The 24,790-nt window shown below is 40.1% G+C and overlaps 1 protein-coding gene across 2 annotated transcripts in view; it reads left to right on the forward strand.

Annotated features, from left to right (window-relative positions):
- The window catches only part of dus1l (dihydrouridine synthase 1-like (S. cerevisiae)), a 120,996-nt gene that overhangs the window by 84,389 nt on the left and 11,817 nt on the right, over positions 1 to 24,790 (forward strand). For both annotated transcript variants that reach the window (XM_072558521.1, XM_072558522.1), the window contains exons 8-12: positions 1,201 to 1,345; positions 7,236 to 7,332; positions 7,722 to 7,810; positions 20,945 to 21,108; positions 22,228 to 22,265. In XM_072558521.1, the coding sequence (XP_072414622.1) occupies positions 1,201 to 1,345; positions 7,236 to 7,332; positions 7,722 to 7,810; positions 20,945 to 21,108; positions 22,228 to 22,265 (533 nt within the window). The remainder of the gene's footprint in view (positions 1 to 1,200; positions 1,346 to 7,235; positions 7,333 to 7,721; positions 7,811 to 20,944; positions 21,109 to 22,227; positions 22,266 to 24,790) is intronic.

The raw sequence follows: 24,790 nt of genomic DNA on the forward strand, positions 1-24,790 counted from the left end.
GAAAAATCTGAAGAGTCAGAAGAATGGTAACTGAAGTGTTTTGCTTTGTAACAGAATGCAGTTGACCAACCACGCACAAAAATAAAAACAAAAGTCGAAAAAGTGGGGAAAATAATAACACTGCTAGTAGAAGTAAAATGACTCTTCTATTAGTTTGAACAAACTGAAAAAGAACTTGCATTTGTGTTGTGTCTTTCATGATTTTGGGAAGAAAATATCACTGACACCAGTGATCTGGGGCTGCAGTATAGTTGAGCAGGAAAGACTTGAGATGCTGCCACTATTTTGAGGAGTGACATTTTTTAAACCATATAGGTTTTGACAAGCGTTACAATGCAAGCACTTCACTGTGAATGAGAAATCTGTTAAAATGAATTATCAATTTAAAATTATCAGATAAAACAATGGTAAGCAGAGAGCTAGTGGAGTGTGGAGTACTTTGTCTGAGTGAGTGGGTGAACCTGAAACCATTGTGCTTTTAAGGATTAATTAAATCCATAAATGCCCAGGCTCCAAGCTACACATGTTTTCATTGTGAGAATAAACATGCTTTGTTTGCAGAAAGTATTTTGAGCTAAATAATTAAGACAATTTGTGCTTTGTAGGTGTTAAGTAACAGCTTGCACAAAATTTTTCTCGTAAACATACTCATGTTGCATAGGAATCTGTGTAAAGTACAACACGCAAACTGGATGCAAATGTATAAAACTGTACCAGTGATTATCCTAATATTTTAAAGCTGTCACAACATAGTTTTGAAGCATGTGTTAAAACCTGTGCCAGGGCTCTCCTTATTACTTTGCAAGTTTATCCATTAACTAGCTGAGCTGTATGGACCATGGATTAATCCCAAATCACAATTGACTTCAGCAGGAGCAGTGATTGATGTCCATCCTGTTGATATCTCTGATTACAGAGGAAAATTTATCTTGAAGATTTTTTAAAAAATGTCTGAGGGAAGATTCAGTTTCTGATATGAATATTGAGTGAGATCAAGATGAAGCTTCAACATAAGTAACAACCACCTAAAGCTACCAGTACTTGGTAGACTGTTATCCATGTAAATGCATCACAAGATCTCTGAGACTTTGAGAGTGTATTAGAAAGGGGAGAAAACTAAGAGGAAAAAATGTAGATAACAAATCTGAATAGTTATCTATTGTATAGCTGAATAGTTTTTTTTCTTCCTTTTGCTGACAGAAGGCAATCTTCATAATCCAGCTCTTTTTGAAGGACGCAAACCACCTGTATGGGAGATGGCAGAAGAGTATTTGGAGATTGTCAACCAATATCCTTGTCCACTTTCATTTGTTAGAGCTCATCTCTTCAAACTCTGGCATCACACGTGAGTCAGTGAACAAAATTTCATTGATGATGGCTTACTTTACATTTCACTGTGAAAGAATTAATCACGATGACAGTTTAGATAAAACACTGAACTTTTATTTACTGGGTATTTGGTCATTGTGATTGAAAAGATATGAAGTAGGAAAAATATGCAACCGATTTGCACAGTGAGAAAACAGAAATAAGATAACAGAACAAATAATCCGTTTTCGTGACATTGGTTGAGAAATGGATGTTTGCTTGGCACTATGGAGAAAACAGCCTTTTTTTATGGTTCACCTGAGAGGACAGGTAACTGTAAAGCAAATATTTGACAGTCTTAGCTAAATGATGGCACCTCCAGTAATATGGCAACATCAAATGTGTCAACTTACTTTATAATTAAATTTTGTAGTATAGTTTGAATGCTTTTTTTGCACAGATTGCTGTCCCAGAGTCATGATTACATGTTTTATCTCAAAAGATGGTGCATCAGTCCAAAAACCTGGAGGACATGGAATTGTAAAGGCATGCCTTTTGACCAAATGTGGCACTAAGGGGCCCTTGCAAAATTGAAGTCATTGGGAATTGGTGGGAAAACTTTCCACCCATTGAAGTATACCTAGCATGAAGGAAAATGGTTGTGCTTGTTGGAGGTCGATCCCCTGCATCCCAGGCTATTGTTGCAGGAGATCCTCAGGGCAGTGTCTTAGGCCTAACATTTCCTGCTGTTTTCTCTGTTATAAGGTCAGAGGTGGAAATGTTTGCTGACGATTGCACATTGTTAAATACCATTGCATACAGCAAGAAGTGGACACCATCGAAGATTGGGTTGATATGTGGCAAATAACCTTTGCCCAATACAAGTGTCGGTTAATGGCCATCTCAAATAGGAAAGAATCTGACCGTCTCCACTTGACTTTCACGGGAGTTTCGTAGCTGAACCCCACCTTATCAATATCCTGGGACTAGCATAGACCAGAATCTTGAACTGGAAGAGCCACATAAATACTGTGGCTAGAAGTACAAGTTAGAGACTGGGAATTCTGTTGCAAGTATCTCACCTTCAGACTCCCCAAAGTCTGTTCACCATCTGCAAGACACAAGTCAGGACTCTGATGGCGTACTCTTAATTTCCTTGGCTGATCGCAACAGCATTCAATAAACTCAACACCACCCAGGGCAAAGCATTCCAATTTACTGGCACTCAATCCACCACCTTAAAAGTTTCACTCCCTTGACTGCAGCAACTCACCAATTCTTTCAACAGCACCTACCAAACCCATGATTTCTGCCACCTGTCTGCAGGAGTTACCTCTGGCAAGGGATTACACTATGGACAGTGGGATCCTGGGAAGTACTGAAGATCAGAGGGACATTGGTGTCTATATCCACTGATCCCTGAAGGTAGTAGAGATGGGAGATAAGGTATATGGTATACTTGCCTTTATTAGTCAAGACATAGAATACAAGAGGAAGAGGTTATGCTGGAATTGTATAAAATACTGATTAGGCACCAAATGGAGTACTGCATGCAGTTCTGGTAACTACATTATGGCTAGGATGAACTTGCACATAGAAAGGGTGCAGAGGAAATTTACCAAGAGGCAACCTAAGCTATGAGAAAAGATTGGATAGGCTGGGGTTGTTTTCCTTGGAGCATCAAGTTTGAAAAAGGACCTGATAAGATTATAAGGAGATTATAAGAGGGTGGTTAGGAAGGCACTTAGTCCATTAGTAGATGAGTCACTAACCAAGGACATAATGTTAACATAAGAGGTAGAAGGCAAAGAGGAAAGTTCAGAGATTTATTTTTACACAGAGGGTGGTAGGATTGTGAAACTTGCTGCTTGAAAGAATGCTTGAGTAAGAAATACATAATATTTAAATAGTATTTGGGCACCCATTAATGCTGCTATAGTGGGCAAAAGTTGGCAAATGGGGTTAGTGGAGTCAGATTTTTGGCATGGACATGTTGGCTTTTTGAAACCACCTATCCCACCAACAACAACACCCCCCCATCTTTCTGTGCTGTAAACCTCTGTGTCTTTGAGGTGCACAGGTACATTGTGACCTGCAAGTTGCCATGCAAACCACTCTAAATCCTGACATGAAATGATATGCTATTCCTTAGCTGTTACTGGGTCAAAATCCTAGAACTCCCTTTCTAACAGCACTGTGGGTATACTTACATCAAGAGGATTGACATGGTTCAAAGAAGTGGTCCTTCACCAATACTTCAGCGATAATTAAGGATGGACAATATTGGCTCAGCCATCGACACACGCATCCTGTGAAAATAAAAGGAGAGTTACATACGCCTGTGTAGGCACATCTCTGGTTCCTGGTTATTGTCAGAGTCTCTACCTTAAAGGCCCTACAGACCCCAAAGTGAAACATACTTTGTACATCGCAATGCTAGCATTTCATACCTAACTCATTAATGGCCTTTACAGATCTGTAGAGTCTTGATCGAGTTTAATTCCCACTCACTTGTGACTGTAAAAGGGACATTTTCACCAAGCACGTAGCCACGGTCACTTGTCAGTCAGAGAAGAGGACCGACGCTTATGAATTCAGACCACCAATCACTCCTAAAGAAGTTTAAATTGCCAGACATAGATACCTGAGTGTGTATGCCAGCTATCCAACAACATTCATTCCTCTGTATCTGCGAGGGTTCTGTTCCTGAGAAGCCCCAATGATGTTGAAATTCGCAAGAGCAAAACTGGTTTTAAAAAAATGGTTAGAAATAAATTGAAAATTGTGGATACGCAATTTTTGCCTGTGAATGTTGAACCTTGTCAATGAGTTTCTGATTTCACAGATATAGAGAATTTACTTTGTCACCTAGAATGATATTGTACCACCATTCAGTGTCAGCACAAGCCATACTCCAGCCTCTAATCAATGATCTTCCTGGTTGTTGGATTGCATAGGGTGTTAAGTGGTTGCTGGGCCTCTTGCTGAGATATTTGTATCATCGATAGTCACAGGTGAGGTGCCGGAAGACTGGAGGTTGGCAAACATGGTGCCACTGTTTAAGAAAGGTGGTAAAGACAAGCCAGGGAGCTATAGACCGGTGAGCCTGACCTCTGTGGTGGGCAAGTTGTTGGAGGGAATCCTGAGGGACAGGATGTACATGTATTTGGAAAGGCAAGGACTGATTAGGGATAGTCAACATGGCTTTGTGCGTGGGAAATCATGTCTCACAAACTTGATTGAGTTTTTTGAAGAAGTAACAAAGAAGATTGAGGGCAGAGCAGTAGATGTGATCTATATGGACTTCAGTAAGGTGTTCGACATGGTTCCCATGGGAGACTGATTGGCAAAGTTAGATCTCATGGAATACTGGGAGAACTAGCCAATTGGTTACAGAACTGGCTCAAAGGTAGAAGACAGAGGGTGGTGGTGGAGGGTTGTTTTTCAGACTGGAGACCTGTGACCAGTGGAGTGCTACAAGGATCGGTGCTGGGCCCTTTACTTTTTGTCATTTACAAAAATGATTTGGATGCGAGCATAAAAGAGGTACAGTTAGTAAATTTGCAGATGACACCAAAATTGGAGGTGTAGTGGACAGCGAAGAGGATTACCTCAAATTACAACAGGATCTGGACCAGATGGGTCAATGGGCTGAGAAATGGCAGGTGGAGTTTAATTCAGATAATTGCGAGGTGCTGCACTTTGGGAAAGCAAATCTTAGCAGGACTTATACACTTAATGGTAAGGTCTGAGGGTGTGTTGCTGAACAAAGAAACCTTGGATTGCAGGTTAATAGCTCCTTGAAAGTGGAGTCGCAGGTAGATAGGATAGTGAAGAAGGCGTTTGGTATGCTTTCCTTTATTGGTCAGAGTATTGAGTACAGGAGTTGGGAGGACATGTTGCAGCTGTACAGGACATTGGTTAGGCCACTGTTGGAATATTGCGTACAGTTCTGGTCTCCTTCCTATCGGAAAGGTGTTGTGAAACTTGAAAGGGTCCAGAAAAGATTTACAAGGATGTTGCCAGGGTTGGAGGATTTGAGCTATAGGGAGAGGCTGAACAGGCTGGGGCTGTTTTCCCTGGAGCGTTGGAGGCTGAGGGGTGACCTTATAGAGGTTTACAAAATTATGAGGGGCATGGATTGAATAAATAGAGAGAGTCTTTTCCCTGGGACCGCGGAGTCCAGAACTCGAGAGCATAGGTTTAGGGTGAGAGGGGAAATATATAAAAGAGACCTAAGGGGCAGAGGGTGGTGCGTGTTTGGAATGAGCTGCCAGAGGATGTGGTGGAGGCTGGTACAATTGCAACATTTTAGAGGCATTTGGATGTGTATATGAACAAGAAGGGTTTGGAGGGATATGGGCCGGGTGCTGGCAGGTGGGACTAGATTGGTTTGGGATATCTGGTCGGCATGGATAGGTTGGACCAAAGGGTCTGTTTCCATGCTGTACATCTCTATGACTCTAATCTTACCACTTCATGCAGGTATGCTATGTAGGTTGTTTGGTATTTTATAATTCATCCTCATCCCACCGTGCAGCAGAGCTCCAAAAGTGGTTATTTAATAGTAAAACCGTCACTGATGTTTCTCACCTCATATTTTTAACATGTTCAGTATTTTGCTTTGTGTTTGTTCAGTACTTATATGTGCTTTGCTGTGAAGCACATTGAGATGTTTTGCTGTAAAATATGCTATATCGGTGCAAGTTGTTGTATTTCACGTCCTGCTGAGATTGTTTTGACTTTTTCAATTGTTTTATGGTTCTGTGCCAATTTCTTAAGCATATCAGGATTAACCAATAATCTGGTCAAGTTCAGTGACAAAGATTCATGGATAAAGTACTACGGTGGCTCTTATTTGTGGAGCTACAAATGGAAAACGACATGCAATTGAAGGGTCTTCAGTCCTTTCTTAAGAATGTTCACTGGACCCAAAATGTTAACTCTTCTTTTTCTCTGCAGGTGCTGCCAAACTTAATGAAGTTCGCCAGCATTTTCTGTTTAGTTTCAGATTTCTAGCGGCCACAGTCCTTTGTATATTGCAACTGAATTTTGTCTGGCTAAGATGTTAGATGGTGAATTGAAGACAATGATGCCTTTCATATGACCCGTATATTGAAAGAATGCTCCCCCTCTCCCGACCAGATTAATACTAAGATTATCCATTATCCTTGCAATATCAAAGTACGATTAAAAATTAAATCGCTTCTAAAATGTTAAAAATAAACCAATGCTGTTTTTGTTGACGACAGATAGATGAGCTAAAACCCAGTGAATGATCCATTCTTTCTGCAGGTGAAGTGTGGCTATAGCAAAGTAAATTAACTGAGAATGTATTTGTCTGCTAGTTATGATCGTTCCTTTTCTGTGTTATAGCCTTATTAGGTCAGAATGGAGACTTCTTGGGGATTTGTTTGAGGGGGTTCATTTTACATTATGATGTAACCATTTTTTCTGCAGAAATGAAGAATGAATTGGGCCTTTGAAAATGTACCTGAAGACATTTTAACTATGCAGGTGTTAGCAGATTCATGCACACTGTGACACTCTTGATGTGGGAATGTGAACGAACTCTTTTATAATACTGACATGTGATCAGATATGGGTTTTCTGCTGCTCTCCGGAATTGAATTTATATAAGCTTATTGTATTAATACAACATTAGAACGTGAGCTGGAATTTGAAGTAAACTTGAAGCCATTATTGAGGTTAGACCTGCAAACTTCACAAAAAAAATGCAAATGGAAGCCTATTTCATGAAATATTGGGCCTTTCATAACTGGTCGGTTTTCTGTTCTTATTCTCCACAACACTCCAATTGTCTGAATGATCATGCATTTAAAAATAAAACCCTTCAGCATACTACCTTTATAGTGTGTTTATCACGTGAAATGGATTTTACTAAACCTGAACTGTGGTTTTCACAGGTTGCAGGTGTACCATGAATTAAGGGAAGAATTGGCAAAGGTGAAGACACTGGAAGCCATCGTACAGGTCAACAAAGAACTGAAACGGAAGTGCTTGGTATGTCAGAATAAGTTGGGCTGGGAATTTTAATGATTTATAACATATATATTTTAACATTCTTATTGTAGTGAGAGATTGAAAGTTCATCTAAGGGGAAATGGAGACACTTTGGGAAAAATACGTTTGTTTGATACTTTAAACTGACGGTTTTCATGATTGTATTTTTTGTTGCCTTTTCATGGGGGTATTTACCTATTTATAAGTGGAAGTGATCTTCACTCAAAGGAGAATTTTGCATTTAGTAAGTGCTGTCATGCTAGTAGGATGGTTTTAATTTGCTTGATACACAAGAACTTGCAGCATTTGTGCTCACTTTCTTGCATTATGCTACACAAGACGAATTTCAGGAAAAGCAATCTAATTTACAATGTTTATGGTCTCTGTAGGCTGAAATATCTAATTGGAATGAAGAAGAGGCAAGGGAAAACGAGTTGCCTCTCCCTCACTGGATTTGTCAACCGTATGTCCGACCAGGGTAAGGCCGATGGTTTGTAATTTATTAAAGAATCATGAAAGTGCAACTGCTGAATTTAGCAACCACCCACAAACACAGGCAGGTTGTGGGCATGTTTGTAACCTGAGTTAAGGAGACATTGATTTTGACTGTTAGAAATATACAAGTAGTGACGTACTGTCTTGCACCCAACAGATGTTATAACAGGGCAAATCAGATTCCAGTCAGGAAGCTGGCTTGATAGATTGTTTTTTATTTTGTTTCGTTTTGACAAAGTGGTCCCTCTCTGAGACATAAGCACATAATGCTGCAGATTTTGCATTAACAAACAAAAGTTTATTCCAAAAAGAGCAAAGATAAAATAGAATAATCCGAACTATCTACTTAGTTTGATTAAGTAGATATTCAAATGGAAATTCAAAGGGTTTAAGCACAGTAAAAGTTTAATCCTATTAAATCAAAATTAAAAAGAAATAAAAAGCACTTATGCATAGCCCCTAAAACCCCACTCCTGGTACAGTTCCCAAAAAAACACCATCTGTATAATACTCACACAGGAATACCTGTACCTAACACCTTGGTAAGTTTGAGTCACTTGCAATTTCAGTTTTTCAACTGTAATTGCCATTATTTCTTTCTGGCCAAATGGCCTAATTTTGCTCCTATATCGTATGGTCTTACAGAGCTACCATACACCAAAGCATCAATGTACTCATTCTAAATATCCACTTCAAGGCTTTTAATCCCAGCATTTCTAGTCAGCACTAATACTAACTTTCCACTTCAAGATAAAATGAAAAGTCTGAATTATTTGCATTTCCCTTAAGGTAAACACAACACCGTTTCCAAGATTTTTGAATGTACATTTGATGTCCCATAATTTACCCTTACCCTGCAGGGTTGCAAACAATCTAAAATAAGCAAAAGGCCATTAGTGTACAAGTCCATTCATACTATAGCCAGACTTCAAAAAACTTTCTTTTGAAAAGTAATCACCATGGTTAGCAATATTTCTTCCAAGTTAAGTATTAACTTGAAACACACAGAAAAGCCCACCAGTTACTAACTTCAACAAGACTGAAACTCTCACCAAAAGCCATTAAAAATTGTATCTGTAAATTCCACAATTTGCATCATACTACTCTCACTGAAAAAGAGGCTAATCTTTAATGTGTATTGTGCAAGTCCATTTTGATTGTTGGGTGGAGAATGCTGAGAACAGAGAGATTGGAAGGTTTGAAATTCTGATGATGTTCAAAAAATGACCGTGTTATATCTACTGCTCATTATAGATTTACCCAATATTCTCTTCTATTGAATTCAGTACAAAAAACAGTTGAGACTGATATGACATCAATTGAACATATCAACAAAAGCTAAAATTATCTTCAGTCTGTTCACTGATACCTCTTTAAATTGACAGCTAATTCATAGACTTAACAAATAGAAATCAATTGATAAAAAGAGATGCCTGACAAAGAAATTTGTATGGTTATCTCAGCAATACCTCACTTTGATAGGGCATTGAGTTTCTTGAGACTTAACATTGTGAAGGAATTGACAGCGAAGATATACGATATTGGAAAAATACTTACAGGAATCTTTAAGTGCTGAGAGGCTTGGAACATGGAACATTGTTTGGCTTGTACTCCCTTCCTTGAGAAAACTCAATTATTCTTTTCAATGATCAAAGGGCTTTTCTGAGCAGATTCAGCATTAAGTGCTTGGTCATAATTAAGTGTTCCAATCAAAATAATTTACAGTGGAAGAAATATTGATAGGAAGACCAGAATAGTAGATGGTGCTTGCAGTCTTTGGTTTATATGCTTCCTAATCCCATAGAATTGTAAATAACAGTACAGTTTAATATGGTATATTACTGAAATGAACGATTTAATTATTAAATAAGCAAATTGGCAACAGCACTGAGCAACATACACTGAAATTATCCATCTGTTTCTCTCACTCCTCAGTGTCAGTCCAGCCACTACTTGAAATTATTCTGATCATGACACTTACCTACACCATGCATATTCACTGGATCATTTTTGTTATTGTTAGGGGGTGCCATTTTGTGAACGAGAAGCTCAATTTGCACAGACCTCTGCCAGTTAATATCTGCATGGGAATCCGACACTAAAATGCTGCTTACTGCCATTTAGTGCTGTAAATCATATAGAAGTTGACAGTGCCAAAATTCATGTTTATGTCTAAAATGAATGTAGAAGTTGACTCCCTTTTCTACCAAGATATTCGATGCTAGCATGAGGAATTGACATCAATTTTCCACCCATGAAGTGCATGTTCCAGTCACCATTATATGTTGGCACATGGAATTAAGGAGGAACTACGAGCCATGTTACCATACATTGAGCAGGTGCTTAAGGCATATCTACACGGAGTAGACCACACACAGTGAACAACAGACTGAAATGATCCTCCGGCAAGACGAATGAAACTGATTTCAAGCCAAAAGTCTTAACTTGCTTAATAACTTCCACACTGAGAGAATTCAGAGTGAGTGAACAACTGGTGTTTGAAAACAGGGAATAGTCACTAGCCTGATCTTAACAAGCACATAGCAGAATAGATCCTTGCAAATCATCAGAATGGTTACATCATCAACAGAAATGCAGTGGGTTTATATATGATTAGTGGACCCAAATAAACTTTGAGTCCAACAAATATTTCATACAACAGCTGGTCTATGCAGCTGCCAAAAATTGCTAATGGTGCAACAGAAAACTAAGATTGCTCAGAGACTACCAAAAGACCTTAATGCAAAAATTAGCATTTCCAGCAATTCAATAGACAGCAGCAAAAGAAAGTATCCATTATGCCATATGAATAACTTGGCTGAAATGCTCATGAGCTCCAATGTGCTCAGTAGGCAAACTATGGTGGAGTGGAAAAGTTCAGAACTATTCTCGTGAAAACTGTAAGCCATGTGAAGACATGATTCTGATGGCAGTAGCTTGTATGAAGTGGAATTAAAACCTATGTTAGTCTTCAGAATATTGAAAATAAAGTTTCCTACAGGAGGAATTGTGCATGACCATGGCAATGATTGGTTGAATATGGTGAAGATTAGTGAAAAGCAAGAGGATTGGGAAGCCTTAAATATCTGCAGTGGGCAACTAATAAATATGAAGATAAAATAGCCAGCAATATAAAAGGAGTTGCAATTTTTTTTTAAGAGAAATAAAAGGCAAGAGTGGTCATTGGATCACTGGAACATGATGCTGGAGAAGTAGTAATGGGCAACAAAGAAGTGGCAGAAGAACTGAATAGGTACTTTGTATTTGTCTTCATGGCAGTAGGCACCAGTAATTTATCAGAACTTCAAGAGAGTCAGCAAGGCAGAGATGAGTGTAGTAGTCATCTCTAAGGAGAAGGTGCTGGGTGAGCTGAAAGGTTTGAAGGTGGATAAATCACCTGACTGGGTGGACTATACCCCAGAGTTCTGAAGAAGATAGCTGAGGCGATTGTGGATGCATTGGTGGTGACCTTTTAGGAATCACGAGTCAGAGAGGGTACCAAGGACTGGAAAATAACTAATGTAACACCCCTATTTAAGAAGGGAGAGAAGTAGAAGATGGGAAATCATAGACTGGTTAATCTGATCTCAATCATTGTTAAAAATCTCACAACACCAGGTTATAGTCCAGCAGGTTTATTTGGAGGCAATAGCTTTTGAACTGCTGCTTCTTGCACTTCGAAGTACTCTGATACCTCATCCTTAATAATGGACTCTATAATCATTGTGTGATTTTTAAAATGGTAAAATAGGACTGAGTCAGCACAGCTTCATCAAGGGGAGGTCATGCAAGTCTGTTTGAATTCTTTGAGGAGGTAATGTGCAGGTTAGACAAAAGAGTGCCAGTGGACGTGATCTATTTGGATTTCTAGAAGACCTTTGACAAGATGCCACACAAGAGGCTGCTAAATAAGATAAGAACTGTGGTTTTAGGGACAAGGTACTGGCATGGATAGAGGATTAACTGCTGGCAGAAGACCGAGTAGGATAAAGAGGCCTTTTTCAGGATGGCTGGTGACTACTAGTATTCTGCGATGGTCAGTGTTGGAACCACAACTATTCACGTTATATATTAACGATCTGGATGAAGGAATCGAGTGCATTGTTGCTAACTTTGCAGATGATACGAAGTCGTGTGGAAGGACCAGTGGTGTTGAGGAAGCAGGGAGGCTATAGATGGAACTGGACAAGCTAGGAGTGTGGCAAAGAAGTGGCAGATGGAATGCAATGTGGGCGTGAGGTTGTGCACTTTGGTAGAAAGGACAAAATAACAGAAGGGCTTTGGAAATCTGAAGCAAGAATGACTTTGGAGTCCTATTTCATAATTCATAAGTTTGATAGGAAGCCATATGCAAAGTTAGCATTCATTTCAAGAAGGCTAAAATACAAGAGCAGAGATATACTGCTGAGACTGTATAAGGCTCTGGTCAGAAGCATTTACAATGTTGTGAGCCACTGTGGGCCCCATACCCTGAGGAAGGATGTGCTGGCAATGGAGAGGGTCCAGAAGAGGTTTACAAGAATGACCCTGGGGATGAAAGATTTGCCATATGAGAAGCAATTGAGGACTCTGGGTTTGTACTCAGTGGAGTTTAGAAGGATGAGAGGGTGTCTTTTTGAAATTTGAAGAATACTGAGAGGCCTGGATAGAGAGGACTTGGGGAAGGTGTTTCCATAAATAGGAGAAACTAGGAGCCGAGGGCATAGCATCAGAGTGAAAGGATGAGGACAAAGATACTTAGAACTGATATGAGAAGGAATATTCTTCAGCCAGAGGGTGGTGAATCTGTGGAACTCATTGCCACAGAAGGCCATGGAGGCCAAGTCATTGAGTGTAGTTAAGGCAGAGATAGATAACTTGATTAGTAAGGGGATCAAGGGTAATGGAGAGGCAGGCGAATGAGGATGAGACTCGATCGTCCAAATGGCCTAACTCTACTATATATTTTACAGCGTTCTGGATAAGGATAAAATGAAGTTATAAATCAATAATGTATAGCCTAGACATCCCAATGGACTGCATAAATAACATGGTTGCTTAATGTAGGCATGTTTTGAGCCTAGATAACTAATAGGATCAACAGATGCTTGTAAAGAATTAACACCAATAAAGCAGTTAAGTGAAGCGGTCTGGCATCTGTTTTAAATTCATTTTGTGGGATGTGGATGTCACTGGCTTGCCCGCATTTATTACCCATTTCTAGTTGCTGATGAGAGGGTGGTGGTGAGCTGCCGACTTCAACCTTTGCAGTTCGCTTGCTGTGGGTTGACCCACAATGTCAGTAGGGAGGGAATTCCAGGATTTTGCCACAGTGATAGGGAAAAAACAGTGAAATGTTCCCAGCTCAGGATGGTGAGCGCTGTGGAGGGGAACTTGAAGGTGATGGTGTTCCCATGTAACTGCTACCCTTGTCTTTCTAAACAGAAGTGGTCATGGGATTGGAAGATGGTGCGTTAGGATCTTTGGTGAATTTCTGCAGTATATCTTGTAGATAGTACATACTGCTGCTGCTGAGTGTTGGTGGACGCTTATGGATGTGTTGTCAATCAAGCATGCTACTTTGTCCTGGATGGTGTCAAGTTTTTTGAGTGTTGTTTGGGCTGCACCCATCCAGGCAAGTGGGGAGTATTCCATCACACTCCTGTCTTGTGCCTTGTAGATGGTGGACAGGCTTTCGAGGGCAGGAGGTGAGTCACTCGCTGCAATATTCCTAGCCTCTGACCTACTTTTGTAGTCACTGTGTTTATGGTGTCAGGTCCAGTTTAGTTTTTAATGGTAATTCCCAGGATGTTAATAGTAGGGGATTCAGTGATGGTGAAACCGTTAAATGTCAAGGGGCAATGATTAGAATGTCTCTTATTGGTGATGGTCATCACCTGGCATTTGTGTGGCACAAATGTTATTTGTCACTTTCCAGCCCAAGCCGAGATATTGTCTAGATCTTGTTGCATTTGAACATGCACTGCTTCAGTTTCTAAGGAGTTGCAGATGGTGCTAAACATTGTGCAATCATCGATGGACATCCCCACTTCTGATCTTCTGATGGGGGGGATGTTCATTGATGAATCAGCTGAAGATAGTTGGTCCAGGGACGCTACCCTAAGGAACTCCTGCAGAGAAGACAGATCTGCAACAACCATGGCCACCTTCCTATGTATGACTCCTATCACTCCTACCAGTGGAGAGTTTGCCCCCGATACCATTTTTCCAGCTTTGCTAGGCTCCTTGATGCCACACTCGATCGAATGCAGCCTAGATGTCAAGGGCTGTCATTCTCACCTCACGTGCAGCATTCAGCCACTTTTGTCCATGTTCGAACCAAGGCTGTAACGAAGTCAGGAGCTGAGTGGCCCTGGGGGAACCCAAACTGACAGTAAGCAGGTTTATTGCTGAGCAGGTGCTGCTTGTTAGCACTGTTGATGACACCTTCCATCACTTTACTGATTATTGAGAGTAGACTGATGGGGCAATAATTGGCCGGTTGAATTTGTCCTGTTTTTATGTACAGGACATGCCTGGGAGACTTTCCACATTGTCGGATACATGCTAATGTTGAAACTGTACTGGAACAGTAAGTGGATAGTTCTGGAGCAGAATTCTTCGCTACTATTGTTGGAATGTTGTCAGCATCTATAGTCTTTGCATATCTAGTGCTTCCAGCCATTTCTTGATATCACATAGAGTGAATCGAATTGGTTAAAGACTAGGATGACTGGAGGAGGCTAAATGGATCATCTACTTATTACTCCTGGTTGAAGGTTGCTGGGAATGCTTCAGCCTTTTCTTTTGGACTGATGTTCTGGGCTCTTCCATCATTGAGGATGGGGTATTTGTGGAGCTGCCTCCTTCAGTGAGTTGTTTAATTGTTCACCATTCTCAACTGGATGTGGCAGGACTTAGAGCTGAGATCTGATCTATTTCTTGTGGGACTGCTTAGCTCTGTCTATTATTTGCTGCTTCGGCTGTTTGGCATGCAAGTAGTCTTGTTTGGCACATTCACTAGGTTGGCACGTCATTTTGAGGTATGCCTGGTGCTGCTCCTGGCATGCCCTCCTGCACTCTCCATTGAACCAAGGTTGACCCCCTGGATGAATGGGGGAGATGCCAGGCCATGATGTTGCAGATTGTGCTGGAGTACAATGCTTCTGCTATCGATGGCCCACAGCGCCTCTTGAATGCCCAGTCTTGAGTTGTTAGATCTGTTTGATATCCATCCCATTTAGCGCGGTGATAGTGCCAAACAGTACAAAGTTATTCTCAGTGTTAAGGTGGGACTGCGTCTCCACAAGGACTGTGTAGTGGTTGCTTCTACTGATACTGTCATGGACGGATGCATTTGCATCTGACAGATTGGTATGGATGAGGTCAAGTATATTTTTCTCTCTTGGTGGTTTCCTCACCATCACATGCAGACCCAGTTCAACAGCTATGTCCTTTAGGACCCGACTAGCTTGATCCTATCATGGTGGTGGACCCAGAGTATGTTTTATGCCCTTGCCATCCTCGGTGCTTCTTTCAAGTGTTATTCAACACGAAGGAGTATTGATTCAACAGCCAAGGGAAGGCGATACATGGTAATCAGTAGGAGGTTTCTTTGCCCATGTTTAACCTGAAGTCATGAGACTTCATGGGGTGTAGAGCTAATGTTGAAGACTCCCTGGGCAACTCTTTCCCACCTCTGCTGTGTCTGTCCTGCCGGTGGGATCAGACATATCCAGGGGTGGTGATGGTGGTGACTGGGACGTTGTCTGTAATGTATGATTCCATGAGTATGATTATGTCAGGCTATTGCTTGACTAGTTTGTGAAACAGCTCACCCAATTTTGGCCCTAGCCCTCAGATATTAGTAAGGAGGACTTTGCTGGGTCGTCAAGGCTGATTCTCCCGTTGTCTTTGTTAATGCTTTGGTTGATGCCAGGTAATCTTTCAGGTTTGATTTCTTTGAGGCTTTGTAGAAATTGATACAACTGCTTACCAGGCCATTTCAGAAGACAATTGAGAGTAAACTACATTAGTGTGGGTCTAAAGTCACATGTTGACCAGACCAAGTAAGGATATCAGATTTCCTTCCCTGAACGGCATTAAGATGGGTTTTTCTGACAATCAAAAATGGTTTCATGGTCATCAGTAGATTCTTAATACCAGATTTTTTTTTATTGAAGTCAAATTCTGCGGTGGCAGGCTTCAAACCTGGGTCTCAGAACATCAACTAGGAGAAAGTCAAGACTGCAGATGCTGGAGATCAGAGCTGAAAAATGTGTTGCTGGAAAAGCGCAGCAGGTCAGGTAGCATCCAAGGAGCAGGAGAATCGATGTTTCGGGCATGAGCCCTTCTGCTTATGCCCGAAACATCGATTCTCCTGCTCCTTGGATGCTGCCTGACCTGCTGCGCTTTTCCAGCAATGCATTTTTCATCCCCATAACATCAGCTCAGTTTCTGCACTAGTGGTCTTGCAATAATACCACTAGACCATTGCCTCCTGCCTGCAGTTCACTTATTTCGATAGATGGTTGGATGGATGATGGAAGAGAAAAAAAAAAGGTTTTACCAAGAATGGAAGTATGCATGGTGGTTTGTGTGGTTTTGTTGTCGAATCATGCTGTTAATCCTCAAACCGTCACCAAATTAGTCAAAAGCATGGTGGATGGTTATGGAGGCAATTTTCCACGGTGACATGGTTCTGCAATTAAAATTACCAAATCTGGTGGAGAGTGGGAACTTTCTGAATATGCCACAGTCAAAGTGGCTCAGAATGAATTTGATAAATGCATAATGTCAGATGCTAAAGACTGTGAATTTGACAGTTTTTAGGGCCTTTTGATTTTGGTTCAAGAATTCCTCATAGAATTAATTAACTTGGTAATTCATTCCACATTGATTTAATTTGAAATCTGGTGTTCTTTACCCACATTTCAAAAAGGCAGATACCTATACCAGCAGCAATGGTTATACCTGATACTTAATGTGTAACTCAGATCTCACTTTTGAAAGATCATTCCCAGATTCAGATAATTAAATAGATTTAGCAATTTCCCAGCAAATATGAACTTGTATTTGGCAAGTCTCCGTAGAGGAAGTAGGTGCATGCTGGTTCAGAAAATTAGTAGTTGCCAAAGGCCACAGGCAAACAACTGTATTCTAAAAATTTTATTCCTAGTGTGAGTATCCAATCAGGACTATCAGATCGCAGTGACATTCCGTTCTGCTGCAAACTGCCTATCCTGCAGCCTTCATCTGAAATTTTTCTCTCAACTCTGGTAGCCAACCAAAGGCATAGCGAACAACAGTGAAGACTAAAAGTCTGACTTATAAGGCGATTCAGTAATATCCCTAACTCTATGGGTGAGTACTTCAGAAGAAAAATCCAAAATGTACAAAAATGGGCAATATCCTGAGTGATAAACTGACATTTAATTTTCCAACCGAACATTGCTATTACGGTGGGAGATATAATGTATTCTGCCGTTAAACATCAGTTTATATTTTGGCAAGTTTTTTATTCAGTCATCAGGATTACTTAATTGAAATAATCTTCCTTTTATGTCTTATTCGAATGTCCAAAAGTTCAAGCATGCTTTCTCATTATAAGACATAGAAGTAAGGCCATTCAGCCCATCGAGTCCACTCCACCATTCAATCATGGATGATGGGCATTTCAACGCCATTTACCCACACTCTCCCTGTATCCCTTAATTCCTTGTGACATGAAGAATTTATCAATCTCTGCCTTGAAGATATTTAACGTCCTGGCCTCCACTGTGCTCCGTGGCAATGAATTCCACAGGCCCACCACTCTGGCTAAAGAAATATCTCCTCATTTCCATTTTAAATTGATCCCCCCCCGCCCCCCCCCCTCTAAATCTAAGGTTGTGCCCATGGGTCCTAGTATCCCCGCCTGACAGAAACAACTTCCCAGCATCCACCCTTTCTAAGCCATGCATTATCTTCTAAGTTTCTATTCGAACTTCCCTCAATCTCAGTCATTCATCGAATGTTAGGCCTACCATTCCAGGGATCATCCGTGTGAATCTCCGCTGGACACACTTCAGTGCCAGTATGCCCTTCCTGAGGTGTGGGGCCCAAGATTGGGACACAGTATTCTAAATGGGGCCTAACCAGAGCTTTATAAAGTCTCAGTAGCACATCACTGCTTTTACATTGCAACCCTCTTGAGATAAATGACAACGTTGCATTTGCCTTCTTAACCACGAACTCAACCTGCAAGTCAACCTTTAGAGAATCCTGGACTGCATTCCCAGATTCTTCTGTACTTCAGTTTTATGAATTTCCTCACAGTTTAGAAAATAGTCCATGCCTGTATTCTTTTTTCCAAAGTGCAAGACCTCACATTTGCTCACAGATTATGTTGAATATGGCGATGTGAACACCTATCCATTATAATTGAAGATACAGTGTTTCTGAACAAAATGCTGTCTTCTTCAATGGATTCAGATTCAAGATTCTCTGGATTATCATGGATTTCAATTTTTTAAAAAGTTGCTTATAAAATATACCTGAAAAGTTTGATAATGCAATGGAATCAATAATGTTCTGAGTTATTCCACATTGCAAAGACTCATAAATTGTATCACATAATTTAAAACTGACTCTTCCTGCTGCCTTCCAAGCAGCATATTTATATTAGTCAATAATATTAATTTATTTCTTATAAAAGGTTTAAGAGTATAATTAAAGGAGGTTGCTGAGTTAGAAATATGCTGCAATTTTTCACCATTGTATTGGTATAGCCATCAAACTTTTCACTGACATATTATTTTCACCGCTTACAATTTTGTCTGTTGGTAACAGGTAATTTTGTCTGTTGGTTCACTTTGGAAACTCCCAATTTAACACTTAATGCTGAGGATGAAAGACAATTTGCATGAGAGGGTCAGATTTGAAACTGGATCACAGCAGTGACAATGTTGTGCACTTCCCCAACTAGATTGCCTATACCTTGATGTTATTCTTTGTTCCTGTTAACGATAAACATGTTTCTGCCTAATTAGGCCAGTCTGGTGTCAGTCTTGACTCAATATTAATACTCTGCATTTTGAATCAAAAATTGCTTAATTTCAATACCTAATCCAGATATTGCCCCATTAATTTCTTAGTCACTATCACTTCTAAAGCAGCATTTTTGTTGGAGCACCTATGATTTTATGTGGTAGGCCCCTTTCACAAAGTAAATATTTGTGGGAAAAACCCAAATGCCTTTGAATTGAACAGTTTAACTAGTGACCCTTGAAAAAACCTGCACTTGGCCACTTCAAGAACAGCATGTTGTCCTCACAGATGTACTGTAGCCTGCTATCACCCGCAGCATTGTATCTCCCTCGTTGTCTGGCCAGCCAGCAGGAGCTAACTGCAGACTGATGTAACATCTGAACTTCCTTCTATTACACTAGCTTGTATTTAGCAATCTGCTATAGGTAATTTGTTTAACTCACTGATGGCATGAAGATGTAACCACTATTTGGACACATGGCTGGTGCACTTGGATTACAAGGATTAACATCTATGGCAAGGTTTCAGTGCTAACCAAATAAAGGTTATCAGGGTTATAAAGGTTGTACTGTTACATGAGAATTGCAGAACCTAAAAATAGGTTCCTTTGAAAACTATTATCCCAAATGCTGTTTTTCCTCGAGACCTCACTTTGAATGTGTAGTATTTTGTATTTAGATTTATATCGAAGACCACTCCAAGTTGCTTTGTAGATGCACAATCTAAACAATGGATGCCAAGCTTCCTGTTGATGTTAGGGATGGCAATTTTTAATTTAATAATCAAACAACCAGTTTTGGCACATTTATGTAATCAGTTTCTTGTTTGGTATGAGAGGCCATTCTGTGGTAACTGAAAAGAGAAACAGTTAAAGTTTCAGGTTATGATCATTGACCTGAAATGTGCTGCCATGGCTGCTGAGTATTTCCGGTATATATTGTTTTTTTCGATTTCCAGCATCAAATGTACTTTGTTTTTACCCTCAGTGCTGTATATTTTGCAGCGTCTAAAAATAAGGAAATAGTGAATGTAGCATAAATATCTTCCTCACATCTCTTGTCAGTGTTTTCACAGTAGGCCTGATTTATTAATCCTGTAGTCAGAGCTCCCATCTGAAATATGCAGGAACCTCATGATATGTTGATATCAGGGTCCTGTGATATCATTTTGAAACTCGTCATTTTTCAATCTTGCTATCTGACTACAGCCATATTCTCATCAACCAGCCACGGGTAGCATTAGTCCTGTGGTGGCAACTTTAGACACAAATCCTTCCACTTTACAGTCAACAGCATTTGTTCATCTCCACAGTCAACAGTTCACCCCGCTCACACTATAAGTCACTCATGCATCTACAAAGAACTTGCTGAATAGCAACAACTAGGTGGAGAGTGGCTGCTGTGACTCACTAAGGTCTCATGAGATCCTTGTCATCAGGGACCACTATTATGTATGGTATGATTTTGGCCAGTTTCAGATCAACAACTCAGCTCAGGATGTTAGGGCAGTCTGGTTCACCTTGCTGAGATGTTGTTACTGGTATCAGACTCCTACATTGTGTTGAGGTCAAATGTGAGAGGTATTTGCCTTTTGATAAGTGGTCTGTGTTAGCAATGTTTTGGCAGTAGTAAACATGCCGACCAGTTATTCTTGCAAGAAGATTGGAAATAGTTTAATCTTTATCAGGCGCATGTATACGCTGGTGTAATGTTCTATTCAAGTGTGGCCAACGGGTAGTAATTGTGTTGACAGTTATAACGTTTGAGGATATGAGAAGCACATAGAGGTTGAGTACTTCCTATGCAACTTGGGGAGAACCATAAGCTCTGATTGCTAGCATTTATATGATAAATTAAAGATATGATTAGTGAATCATCATTTAATAGTCATTAAATAATACTAAATTAGATTGTGTATTTCGTACATTTTCGCACATGATTTCTACTATATTTAGTCTTCATATTTCCTGCTTATTATTTACATGAGTTTCAAAGTGACATCTATTAAATTCTTTCCTTTTGGCTCCTGATAACATTTATGTGCAATGCATTGCAAGCAATCCATTGAAATTGTTTACACTGTAACAATTGTTATTCCTGTTCTTCAACAGACCCAAGGATGTTAATTCTGTGAATGGAGAAAAGCATACACGTGGGAAATCATGTGGAAAAAGAGCCCTGGAAGAGGAGGAGGGGAATCTTGAATTCCTCTCAAAGAATAAACAGAAAAAGAAAGCCCGAAACCCAAACAAAAGTTTTGATACCTCAGTGAAACGTAAGTTTTCTGACTTGGGATTTTAGCCCTGTCTCGAACCACTTTTTCCTCTCAATCCATGCCCATCTGTTTCCAAAACTCCATGTTTTAAACCCTTTCAGTTCTGTGTTCTGTTCTTCTAAAATGTCCAATTTCACATTTATATCTGTTGAACTGTAGTTGCCATGTTTTGTTTTACCTTCCAAATCTGGTATGCATCCTCCTTTCTTCTACAGTATTTGTCTGTATGTGGAAGACTTTCATTTAAAAGCTTGTTTGGCAGTCGTTACGCTTATTATTTTACATGTCAATAGCAAGACTGACTGAAAAATGCTGTTTTTGTGAAGCTAACAGAAGTAATGTAATTCAAATATCAACTTTAAGATAATTGCTTTTAATAGTCTTTTCCTGAAGTTACCTGTACCATTTTTGCAAGCTTCATTAGCTTCATCACTGTTTTGATGTAGAAACCTGCCCAAATGCATTGCAGGAAAAATTGATATTGCAGCGTGGAATAGCAAAGCAAAATGGTGAATGTTCATATTTGTAACTTTAGACTTTGGATCTCAAATTCTGTCATTAATTTACTTCTGACTTCCTTAGTTGAAGCTGGTATGTTTGAATGGTTAGAAATTAAGCCCGGTGGTTAGCACTGCTGCCTCACAGCGCCAGGGATCTGGGTTCAATTCCAGAGAAGTAAGAGAATGTTTGCACGTTCTCCCCAGTCTTTGTGGGTTTCCTCTCACAGTCCAAAGATGTGCAGGTTAGGTGGATTGGTCATGCTAAATTGCCCAGTGTTCAGGGATATGTAGGTTAGGTGGATTAGCCATGGTAAATGCAGAGTTACAGGAATAGGGTCGGAAGATGAGTCTGGGTGGGATGCTCTTTGGTGAGTCGATGTGGACTTATTGAGCCAATGGCCTGTTTCCACAACGTAGGGATTTTATAAAGAAAAGTATTCCATCAACTATATAATGGCGATGTTCAGTTATCGTCAACATAGTATAATAATGATTATTGGAAGAGTTAACAAACTCTTGTGTCTGAGGTCTGCTTAATCCTTTTCTAAACATGTTGTGAAATTAAAAGTGAGTGTGATAATTTTTTTTTTAATTAACTTAAACTTTTTTTTATTTTCAGCTAAATATGTGAAATGTGAACAGTGTGGAAACCCAAAGGTAAATTTGTGCTTGTTCATGTAGTGTGCAAGTTCGTGGCTAGAATCTCATCAGAGTAGCCACTAATTCTGTAGGAGATAGGCATAGTGAGTAATGTCCCTAGTTCGGAGTCAGAAATTTCAGGTTCTAAGTTCCACCCCAAGACTTGATGACGGGAAGGTATGTTCATGATGTGGCCAAACAGGTTGAGTATCACCTTGTAAATCTTTCGAACATATTCCAGTGTCAGGCACTTCAGAGTGGGAGAAAGTCTTGGTCAACCAACTATGAAAATCAATGGCAGATCACTGCAGCCACTAATCCAGCAAAACCATAAACTAACACAAGTCCATGGTCATCAATGCCTTTTCAGAACATGGTGCTTGAAGAGTGATAGAATCATTAAACCTAAAATATGCCTCGAATGGTAAATTCATTCTATGTTGTATCGAGAAAACTGTAAGTTGGGTTTTCTTCTATTTCCTCTGTAAGCTGCTGTGACCCATTGCTTTAGTAGAAACATCTGTTTGTTTCAGAACTGGAATTAAAAAAAACTGAGAATGTGAGAAGCATTAGATCTGCTGAATGTAAACTTCAGAAACAGTAACAGCAAATCATAATTGCAAATACTTCCCCTTCTTTGTTGTAGACTGTCTAAAGGCAACAGATTAAATTTAACTTTGCTTTTCATAAGTGTTAATTTAAACACTGCAATGTCTGTGCCATCTATCAGAATCTTGGTGTCTTATTACCTTGTTGCTGCGAGAATATTTTTGTGGCCCAGGTCATCTAGTCTCTGGATGGTGAGAAGGGACTCCCTGAAAATCCTGGTGCCACTGACTCTGCAAGAATCACCAGGCTAATTTAAATTTCTGCTGGGTGATTCCTCGGCTCCCTGTGACCCTACATAAATCGTTCCAACTTGAAATTAGAGTCTGAGGAAATTCCCTCTTATTTACCTGGATTGTTACGCAGAAAGTATTAGCCAGCTTAAGGTCAAATCTAACTCCTGTATAATTATACAACTGACCCTCCCAATACCCTAACCCCTCAAATCTTCCCAAACTTACCTTACCCACCATGCTACCCTCATTCACTAATACACCAAAAAGCTACTAAAAATGTCCCAACACTTTTCAGGATGCAGCAGCTGGTGATGACAATCTGTGCTATGAAGAATTTTGATGCATGTTTCAAAAGAGGCTGGGTTCAGAACTCCTCCCACAACTGTGCAGCTGTGACACTGGGAGCAGAGTGGCAGCCACTTCTAAAAATATTAGGCCTAAAATCTCGTGAAACGAACTACTAACCGGTAGGGCAAGCTGTTCTTACCAATTAACCTTAGTATGAGTTCAGGAATTTGTTTAGTTTGGTAACAGTACTTCATATTTTGCCTCGAATGACTGAGAGTTGATTCTTTGGGAAATTGAGTAATTCAGACTGTGGACGTCCCCACATTTCATCTGTTGTCTGCAGCAACTCCGCTGACCACAATTAACGTGACGCGTGAGGAACTATAAATGCCCTCAGAGTTCTTGAGTTAGGGAGGGAAACATTAGCTACGTTTCTTTACATCCATCTGCTAGCAGCTTACTGCTGCTTGAATATGTCACTATGTGGCAGGTGCGTGAAGACAAGAGTAATGGAAGTTTTTTGGGGTATTGCAACAAAGCTGCTGGCTCTCGAGGTACAATCAGTTAGGAGTTAAGTGTATCAGAATATCACATGAGAAAATGGGCAAGAGGCTATTTAGAAAAAAATTTACAAACTTTTATGTAACCAGCTATTCATGTCTGCAAATGCCTTTGACTCACAAATAAAAAGCTAAATCTTGAGTACCCATTCAGTAAGTTAAAGTATCTTATGATTGTATTTTTATTCTTTCGTAAGAGAAGGGATAGACATTTCTAACCTATGGGTTACACTTGGTCCTTCTGACTCACTGTACTGCTTTCGGGTCTGTTTTCAATGCTGCTGCTATGTTCCTTCTGCTGAATAAAATCTTGTCCATCTCTCCATGCTGAGTTCACCTTCTCCAGTTTCCAAACTTGACTCCCACAAACTAACCTTCCTGCTCCTTTAGGTATTCTTGGTTAATTGATATCATAAGATTTAGGATAACTATGGAAAAAGATGAGGAACAGTCCTGAGGAGGGTTGATTATCCAGTGGAAAGCCAGGAGGGCAAGTGAGTTGGCTCAGCAGTTAGCAGTACTGCCTCACAGAGCCAGGGACCCGGGTTTAATTGCAGCCTTGGGTGACTGTGTGGAGTTTGCACGTTCTCCCCACATCTGTGTGGGTTTCTTTTAGTGTGCTGGTTTCCTGCCACAGTCCAAAGATGTGCAGGTTAGGTTGATTGTCCAGAGATGTGCAAGCTTAGCCATGTGCAAGATTAGCCATGTAAATGCGGGGTCATGTGGCAAAGATGGGGGAATTGCTTCTGGGTAAGATGCTCATTGAAAGATTGTTGCAGATTCAGTGGGCCAAATGGCCTCTTTCCACACTGTAGGGGTTTTGTGAACTTCATTGGAATATGAATGGATCTTG

The sequence above is a fragment of the Chiloscyllium punctatum genome, chromosome 39 (genome assembly GCF_047496795.1).
Source record: "Chiloscyllium punctatum isolate Juve2018m chromosome 39, sChiPun1.3, whole genome shotgun sequence".
NCBI lineage: Eukaryota > Metazoa > Chordata > Chondrichthyes > Orectolobiformes > Hemiscylliidae > Chiloscyllium > Chiloscyllium punctatum.